Source organism: Sinocyclocheilus grahami, unplaced genomic scaffold (genome assembly GCF_001515645.1).
Source record: "Sinocyclocheilus grahami isolate Dianchi unplaced genomic scaffold, SAMN03320097.WGS_v1.1 scaffold733.1, whole genome shotgun sequence".
Lineage (NCBI taxonomy): Eukaryota > Metazoa > Chordata > Actinopteri > Cypriniformes > Cyprinidae > Sinocyclocheilus > Sinocyclocheilus grahami.
The window spans coordinates 661388-671480 of NW_015505912.1; the positions used below are offsets into that span (position 1 = coordinate 661388).

The 10093-nt window shown below is 39.6% G+C and overlaps 1 protein-coding gene across 1 annotated transcript; it reads left to right on the plus strand.

The window, feature by feature from the left end:
* Positions 1 to 133: 133 nt before the first annotated feature.
* atxn7l3b (ataxin 7 like 3b) lies at positions 134 to 5533 on the plus strand. The gene is made up of 5 exons (XM_016244751.1): positions 134 to 431; positions 1058 to 1178; positions 1415 to 1547; positions 5033 to 5204; positions 5398 to 5533. Exons 2-5 carry the CDS (start codon positions 1128 to 1130, stop codon positions 5531 to 5533), a joined length of 492 nt encoding a protein of 163 aa, XP_016100237.1. The 5' UTR covers positions 134 to 431; positions 1058 to 1127.
* The last annotated feature ends 4560 nt before the right edge of the window (positions 5534 to 10093 follow it).

A 10093-nucleotide genomic window follows, 5' to 3' on the forward strand; every position in this document is an offset into this window, starting at 1 on the left:
AGTAAATCAAAATTGCGAATATTTTGCAAATTACAAATCATACACCTGGAACCCCGTTTAGTGAAAACTTTCATTGGTTGATTTCCATTTTTCTTCTATCAGACCTGGCTAGGCGATTCAGCGGTGAGGCGTTCAGAATCAGACCAGCCAGGATCGATTGGTCAGGTCTGGGTGAAGGGAAATGGAAGTCTACAGACGGGGATAAGAGATTGAAATCCGAATGTGGAACTTTGTTTTTGTCTGTGAGGAAATACTTTAAGGGAAATGTCTCTTCGGACCTTTTGTGTGCCTTACCTTTCACGCGCAAACCACTAATGGGACAAAGCACTCGTAGATTCCTATCAGATTTGATGATTGATTTGATCAGATGAGCAGCCTCAGTCAGTGCAGCGAACAGACCGACAACAGCAACAGCCTCCATTCCAGAGCTGGTGAGTGACAGTTATGTCCATATAATGCAGATCAACGGTATAAATCACGCCGAAGTAATTATGTGTAGGAATTTTCGCAGGCGTCTTTCTTTTTTAAGTATAACCTCTTACGATTCAATGCAGGGCAGCCTGTATTGTTGAATCCACCTTGTGAACGTCCTCGTATTCATACAGTTTTTGCATCAATCATGCTTCATAACATATCTTGTCGTTTATTTTGTTATGCCATTAAAGCATTTTAGTTGATCTGTGTCTAAGCTACTGAACGGAACCTATTATTTCGGTCTGTAGGCGAGACGGCATGTACATGTTATTGTGATCAATCGATCTGTTTGATTAAAATATATGATGTTTCTTACAGCTGTTAATATGAAACCGTCTTTATCAATGCGATAGTCGAGTGTTTGCAGTTGCAGCTATTCAAGGCAAGGCAATAACGTATCGTTGATTCTTCAGCAGTTGCTAGTATCGTTGATAAATTCCATTATTCAAGCAAATGCAGAACTACATGGTCAGGACTTTTCGTTTTGTATGACTTTATAAAGGCAGACGGATCATATATTGCTGTCTCATGCCCTGCCTGTGTCTGTATTTGTCTCCCTTTGTTTGGGTTGTTGTTGTGTCAGCCTCTCCTCAGCCCCTGACTGCTGCACTACAGCATGTAGACAGCAGTGCTTTCTCCTGGAGCTTTTGCAAATGAAAATGGAGGACGTGTCTCTGTCCAGTATGGACAACAGTAAGATGGAGGTGAGTGGGTACGCCTTTGTTTTTCATATGTTATATTCCGCATCATTGAATAAACACATGTGGGTGTTTCACCTCTGCGTCACGAAGCCTGTCTCGTGGTATACATTGCACACTCATTTCATTGGCTTTCCCAGCTGATGTGTCCACTGAGTGCGCAATGTGATGTGTACTCTTCTGAAGGTTACAGTGTGATTCAAGCGCATTAATACATGCATGTGTTGCGCCTTCTCCCACAGGGCTTTGCTCAAGAGATCCTGTCTGACCTGGTGGAGGACGCCTGTTTGGGGCTTTGTTTTGAGGTTCACAGGGCTGTCAAACAGGGATACTTTTTCCTGGATGATACAGACCAGGAGAGTATGAAGGACTTTGGTGAGAGTCTCACATGTTTCTCAAATAAGGCATTGTACTGGCATTCTGGGACCTAATGCCCTTCACACTAAGAACGATAACAATAGCTATTAGCGTTCACATAAAGGCATGATAACATTCTGTTTATTATAAGCATGCGCTGCAATTATGTTGTATGCCACTTTAAATGCTTGAGCTCTTGAATTCATTCCAACCAGGGGCGTAGCCATCATTTCAGAAGTGAGGGGGACAGAAATGTTATATATATATGGGATTGACTCCCTTTTGCAGCCAGCCTCTAGCGGCCAGTTGACGAATTACAGTTTAAGCCACTTCCGTGTTGGCTTCACGAGAGAGAGCGGGAGGTTGCCGCTCGATCGCAACTCTTGTCTTTCCGTCCCCAACTGTAAGACCTCTTGAAATTATAATTAAGACATTTCTTATACCATTTAAACGTATTTAAAACTTTTTATGGCCTTAAGTTTGATACAACTCACTTTAGGAGTTTTTAAGGACCCGCGGGAGACCTGCATTTAAGATAGCCCGTCCGGCAGAGTGGTGATACATATTGGTAGCCCGACTGGAGTCTTCAGTGTCACATGATCTTCAGAAATCATTCTAATATGCTGATTTTAATTATTATTATTAATGTTTTTTGAGCAGCAAAACAGAATATCAGAATGATTTCTGAAGGATAGTGTTACTGGAGTAATGATGCAAAAAATGTAGCTTTGAAATCACTATAAATTACATGTTTAAATATATTCAAATAGAAAACAGTTATTTGAAATAGCCTAGTAAAAATATTTATTATTTATTACCTGGAGATGACTTGACAAACCATATTGTCACAATCGTATGTTTAATGTCTTCATGTTTCCAAACGTTTCTGTTTTTCTGAAAACAACTGTTTTCATACAGCCATAGCTGGATGCTTTTGTCCATATTAGGAATTTCCTCGTATGACTTTCTGCGCGAGAGCGCCCTCCGGCTTCGAGTGTGAATGAAACATACACTGCACAGAGTGTTTAGCACTCCATGATGTTCATCTCGCCTTATTCTGGGTCCGAATAAAACATCAGATCATGCACAGATTATCCTGTCTCTTTGAATTTAAATCTATATTTATTCACACCGGTTCTTGAAAACCTCTATGCGAACACACTTGCCCGAAAAAGTGCGGGGGACGAAATTTACGTTATATTAAAAGTGGGGGGGACACGTCCCCCGCGTCCCTCACGTAATCTACGCCCCTGATTCCAACAATATGGAATTTGCTATTCTTTAAGATTTATAATTATTTTTAAAACTATATCAGGGCTCACAAAATGTCAAAATCCCTGGTAGCCCTTCGGGCAGGTACTCTTCAGATTTTGGTAGCCCCGAAAATGTATTTAACTAGCCCCAAAAAAAAGCTGCACAAGTAAAATGAACACCGTATGAGTGGGGTTGGACAATGTATATGGTAACATACAGTGCTGAGCCATAAAATTACATGATTTACAGTTCAGATACAGGTTTTCACAGAAACTAAAATCTTATTCAACAGCATTTCAGCCTTTAGACCATTTTTATGAAAAGGGATAAATCAAGTATATAAATTGTTAATTTAAAACGTATAAATATTACTGTCTTAACTGTTTAGATTTTTAGAAGGCACATTAACTTCTTTCTCATTTACAACTCCATGTGTTTGCTGCATTAAAACACCAGTTGATATTTGCATTGATCTGACCAAAAAACAGCAAGAAAGGCTTATTGGAAATGCAAAATCATTCTCTGCCACGAGGAGGCGCTTTAGGAGCGCTGAAATAATGCGGTTTCCCCGGTAACGGCTGTACACCTGCTTTATCAGGAATTATAGGTCAAATAAAATTAAAATGCCACCGACACGTTTCTGAGGACAGTCGGTTCCCTTCAGATACATTTAAATAAAGACATCCGCGCAGCGTTTTGACTTGAAACCTGCAGCGCTTATATTTATTCAATGACATCATTGCCTTTTGAAGTTTAATCCAGCCGTATCGCGACCATAGACTGTATAAAAACATGGATGTAGTGTCCGTGACGTAACCCGTAGACTTCCGACGAGCGTTTTGAAGCCTAAAGTAGGCGGAGCCAGCCGTCGCCATCTTGGCAGCGCGTCACCGCGCATCACTCCCAGATAATCGAAAAAGGGCAAAGAGGAGGGAGCTGGCTACTGAAACCACGCCCACCTAGCTCGACGTGGTGACAGCAGCTGCAATCCACCTGTCACTCAAGTGGCCACGCCCTTAATTATGCAGAACTTTAAGGCTTAGTATAATTTAAACGGATGAGTTATAAAAAAATTCACCCCCCTCACAGTTGTCATGAAGGGCAAAATTAGCTATATAGACCTAAACCACTTTTTGAACCAGGCTGGAAACATGTTTTTTTCTGCTGTAAAGTTTTAACATTCATTTTAACATGGGGAGGGTTTGACTCCCTTTTGCAGCCAGCCTCTAGCGGCCAGTTGACGAATTACAGTTTAAGCCACTTCCGTGTTGGCTTCACGAGAGAGAGCGGGAGGTTGCCGCTCAATCGCAACTCTTGTCTTTCCGTCCCCAACTGTAAGACCTCTTGAAATTATAATTAAGACATTTCTTATACCATTTAAACGTATTTAAAACTTTTTATGGCCTTAAGTTTGATACAACTCACTTTAGGAGTTTTTAAGGACCCGCGGGAGACCTGCATTTAAGATAGCCCGTCCGGCAGAGTGGTGATACATATTGGTAGCCCGACTGGAAAACACAATAGCCCCTGGACGTCGGGCTAGCAATATATATCTTTATCATCCTTTGTGTGAACTGGTATTTAGTCCAATTTTGTAATTAAAATTGGATTATTTTCTTGTCCATTTTCACTGATATGACTAAAGTCATGTGTGGTCATTTCACCAAAAGAGTGTAAGATGTTCATTTATATAATGATTTTACAGCAGGATCTTTTTATATTAAGGTGTGATCACAGCAACATTTTGGTGAAATTTGGTGAAAAGTACCGTGATTCAGAATAAAAAACAAAATACACAATCCAGCGGGGGCAGGGAGACTGGAAGAAATGAAACCAAATGGGAAAGCACCCTCAAGCTCTAAAAATCACAAAAAGCCCATAAAAGCAATCTTCATGACATTTGCACTATAATCCAAGATGTCTGAAGTCGTTTTCAAGGAAAGGCCATATTTGTAATGCCAGCAATTTCGGGTTTTCAAGACCAACTCCTGTGTACTTGACTAGGGAAATTCTGAAATCTCAAAATAGCTTGCCAAACTCACATTTAAATAGCACATTTCAAATCAGCAATAAAATTCGACATGAACTATCCCATAAAAATTGTTTCTTATCATCAAACAGTGTTTAAAAGTAAATATTTCATATTGGTCCAGTCAATGCGTATGTGCAGTCCCAAGTGCATGTCTCAATTGACTCAAAACTTAAAACTAATTTAACCCAAAACTCTTGTTTTCTACTGTCTTTTGTAGAAATCGTGGACCAGCCTGGAGTAGATATTTTCGGGCAAGTGTACAACCAGTGGAAAAACAAAGAGTGCGTGTGTCCCAACTGCAACCGGAGCATCGCTGCCTCACGGTTTGCTCCTCACCTGGAGAAATGCCTCGGCATGGGCCGCAACAGCAGTCGCATTGCCAACCGAAGGTATTATTATAATTGAACGTTCCCAGAAGAAAACTTAGTAATATAGATGTCAACTGAACTCCAGGCAAACGTTCATGGAGGGTTGGTGCTTGCCTGAATGTCTGGAATCAGTTTTTGATAATGCTGGTCATGTGACTGCTATTTTGGAACGTGTGATGGTAATGCGTGTGTTTCTATATAAATGCATATTTAGACTTGTGAGTGGCAACAACACAAACAAATCAGAGAGCGATCATATCGACTTGGACATGTTTACATCATGTCTGCACTTCAGCACTCCACTCAAATCACGTCATATTTATCATATAGCATTTTATACAACAGATTGAAGGAATAATTAAACCAAAAATGAAACTTTTCTGAAAATGTACCCAACCAGGCCATCCAAGATATACAGTGGGGAAAATATTTATTTGATCCCCTGCTGATTTTGTAAGTTTGCCTGCTTGCAAAGAAATGAAGGGTCTTTAATTTTTATGGTAGGGTTATTTGAATGGATAGAGACAGAATATCAACCAAAAAATCCAGAAGAAACACAATATAAAGGTTAGAGATTGATTTGCATTTCAGTGAGTGAAATAAGTATTTCATCCCCTACCAATCAACAAGAATTCTGGCTCCCACAGATTGGTTATGTGCCCATGTGGAACACAGATTAGTCCTGTCACTTTTAAGAAGTTACTCCTAATGTCAGCTCGTTAGGTGTATAAAAGACACCTGTCCACACAATCTGTATCTTCCATTCCAACCTCTCCCACCACCATGGGCAAGACCAAAGAGCAGTCAAAGGATGTCAGAGACAAGATTGTAGATCTGCACAAGGCTTGAATGGGCTACAAGACCTTCAGCAAGAAGCTTAGCGAGAAGGAGACAACTGTTGGTGCAAAAAATACAAAACAACCATCAATCGGCCTCGGTCTGGAGCTCCGTGCATAATCTCGCCTCATGGGGTAAGGATGATCATGAGAAAGGTGAGGGATCAGCCCCGAACTACACTGGAGGAGCGTGTTAATGATTTTAAAGGGATAGTTCACCCAAAAATGAAAATTCTGTCATTAATTACTCACCCTCATGTCAATTCAAACCGGTAAGACCTTCGTTCATCTTCGGAACACAAATTAAGATATTTTTGATGGAATCTGAGAACCTGGATTTTTTTTCTCTCATTTTGTCTCTCATAGTTGAGGTATACCTATGATGAAAATTACAGGCCTCTCTCATCTTTTTAAGTGGGAGAACTTGCACAATTGGTGGCTGACTAAATACTTTTTTGCCCCACTGTATGTCTGTGGATTTTGATGTTTTTTTGTAACTTGTAACTTGAATTTTGGCCAGAAGCCACAGTTTAAAGTTAAATTGGATTTGTTTCTTAAAAACACAAATTTTCTGAATAACTTGTAGATTATTTTGATGTTTTTATCAGCTGTTTGGACTCTCATTCTAACGGCACCCATTCACTGCAGAAGATCCAAGTGAAATTGAAATTTCTCAAAATCTGTTCTGATGAAGAAACAAACTCCTCTACATCTTGGTTGGCCTGAGGGTGAATACATTTTCAGTAAATTGTCATTTTGGGGTGAACTATTCCTATAAAGCAAGCAGCTTCACTGTGTTAATATCGGTTTCAATATAATTGCAACTTCAATTTCTACTATAAAGCAGCTCTTCATTGTGTTCATGTATTTACTCACTTCTAACCTCGACAGACTGAACAGAAGAAACGAACCGGAGAAAGTTTCCACGTCAAAGAAGGCAGAGCCTCAGAGCACACCTACTCATTATGCAATCGTCATGGGCCAATGGTAGTTCGAAGGCGTTTACCAGCCAGAGCAAACTTTTCCAGAAAGTTTGCTTTGGCAAGCTGTTTCGAACACCTAAAGCGAACTCCAACTGATTTTGTTCGAAATCACACCATCACACCAGTTCGTTCTTCGATTTCGCTTGAAGTATATGGAGCCTGTAGTGGTCATTCACACAGAACTTGTTTTTGCATTGAAAAACATGACATTGGGAATGGGGGGGGAGTGCAAGGACGCTTTTTTTTTTTTTTTTTAATTAAACTTCTTTAGCTTAATTGTCAAACACGACCATATAGCGCATGTTTACAAAGAAAAACAATGAAAATGCAGTGGAGTGGAATACAAAAACACACTCTGTGTTAACGGCCCCTTAAGTTGCATTCAGCAAGTTCAAGGTCCAATTTAAAAGGTTTACATGCTGGTTAAAAATGGTTTAAGGTTTTTGAAAATAATTTTATTTAACTGTCTGGTGAATGGTTTTCTTGAAGCTTTGCTGGATCCTAAGCGACGTGTGGAGAACCAGGACAGTTTGTGCGTGTTGCTAAGAGATGAGACATTCTCTCAATAACACTGTGGGTAGCAGGAGTCCCTAACTACACACAGTGCCACACAGTTCACCTTATCACAGGATTGTGTGATCTGAATTATGCTGATCAGTGGAGGAGATGTGGACTAATTCTTCTGTCATTCAGTTTACATTTTTTTGTCTTCAGAATTTTTTTGCACAATCTCTAATATGCTGCTCATGCAGCTTTGATGGCTGGTCTCTCAAAAATGACACATCTAGGATAGAGGAACTTGCACGATTCTCTCAGGGAGAAAGTTAGAACTCATCGTATCAGCAAACAGACGCTGGGCCAGTTGAGCTCTCCCATCACTAAGGTGCAGCTTTCTTTCTAAATGAAAGATTCTCATATGTAATCTCTCATTCTGGGAGGATCTTGCAACAGTTAATAATTAAATTGTTAAAGATTAATAGCAAAAATCAAGATTGTGAATCAGTGTGAACAGTTCCCTATCAGGTAATTACTACACAGGTTTTTATTAAATTTTTTGGAGAATCATGATCCAGTAGAGTATTTTCTTCTCTCTGTAGTTTAATAGCCTATGTGTGGTACAATTGTACTATATTATGTCACTAGATCTATAGCACATTATCATACTTCATTTTTTTTTAAATAGCAAGTTATTGGTTACAAAGAGAGGAAAGACAGTTTGGCATAGATCTCCCAAAAAAAATTAAGGCTTGAGAATATCTTTATTATTGAAATGTTTTTTATGTTTTAGATGTTTACAGTGTAAGGTGTCCTGTGCGGTCTCACTTTGTTTGTGACTGTGTGTGTGTGTGTGTGTGTATATATATATATTTGACTAGGTGAAAGATGCTGCTATCCTGACCGCGAGCCGTACGCTTATGGGCATGTCATCCATGTAATAAAAGATCAGAACTCTGAACATGGTTCATGTGTGTGCTGCAAATATTTATTTCAGAAATATGGGTGTTGTAAAGGCAAAAAAAAAAAAAATTCAGAAATTCTAAACTGTGAGTGGTGATCGTTCCAGCCTGTAAGTCCCTTGGTAAAATGCATCGCTTGAGGCTTTGGCTTCCTTTGTGTTCGCAGATGTGTACAATTAACTGGCTACTTTTTGTCAATTAGTTCTGGTCCTCAAAATTTATTGTATGAGCTAAATTCTAAGACTCCTGATTTGTAATACTACAAGAGTAGGGCAAGTGAATAGCACTAAAGGAAATCAGCAGAATGTCCAACAATGGCAACATTGCAGATGTTGTATGTCCGGATTTCATTACTACTACAAATGTAGTACCTACCCTGTGATTTCAAATGCAGTGTGAAAATTTTGACTCTTTTTATCACAGCTTGCCTGTGTTTACAGCCGAATCAAACAACAGGGTCTGGCTGCAGACTTGCACTTGCACTGTCAGACTTGCACTTGCACTGTCAGACTTGCACTTGCACTGTCACACTTGCACTTGCACTGTCACACTTGCACTTGCACTGTCAGACTTGCACTTGCACTGTCACACTTGCACTTGCACTGTCAGACTTGCACTTGCACTGTCACACTTGCACTTGCACTGTCACACTTGCACTTGCACTGTCACACTTGCACTTGCACTGTCACACTTGCACTTGCACTGTCACACTTGCACTTGCACTGTCACACTTGCACTTGCACTGTCACACTTGCACTTGCACTGTCACACTTGCACTTGCACTGTCACACTTGCACTTGCACTGTCAGACTTGCACTTGCACTGTCAGACTTGCACTTGCACTGTCACACTTGCACTTGCACTCTCGGACACTTGCGCTTCTGCAATTGACGTCACTTGCAGTCTTTATTTTTATTTTTGTTTTTTTTATCTCTCAACATTTTACAACAGTAGCCAGGTGGTGAAGACAAGAAAAAAAAAGAAACTAAATTACAATGTCACTTGCAATCGCAACTCAGACTTGCACTCTCGGACACTTGCGCTTCTGCAATTGACGTCACTTGCAGTCTTTATTTTTATTTTTGTTTTTTTTTATCTCTCAACATTTTACAACAGTAGCCAGGTGGTGAAGACAAGAAAAAAAAAGAAACTAAATTACAATGTCACTTGCAATCGCAACTTGCACTCTCCGCTACCTGCGACGTCACTTGCAATCCACTCAAATCGTGCTCTATGTATTAAGATGCTCTTAAAATATCAAATTCAATATACAGTTTATTAAAATAATATGTATATAGTATTTTCCACCCATACCGCAAAATGTGCCATAATGGACTAAGATGATAATAAAGACCAAACTCAATATGCTCCTCTTCATTATTAAAATATACAAAACTATGTACAGGCAAGTGAGCCCAGAATAAACGCAACATTACGTGTTTTATTTATAATGATTTTTTTATGGGAGGAAAATGTTTAACATGCAATTTAACGCATTGCGTTCTGGGCTTGTCTGCTTGCCTGTACGGATCTTGATCCTTTTAATATCACTTAATGCATTTCATAATGCATGTTCATATCTGCTGGTCTGTATATACTTTGCGTCAACAACAAGACATATAGGCTACTGAATT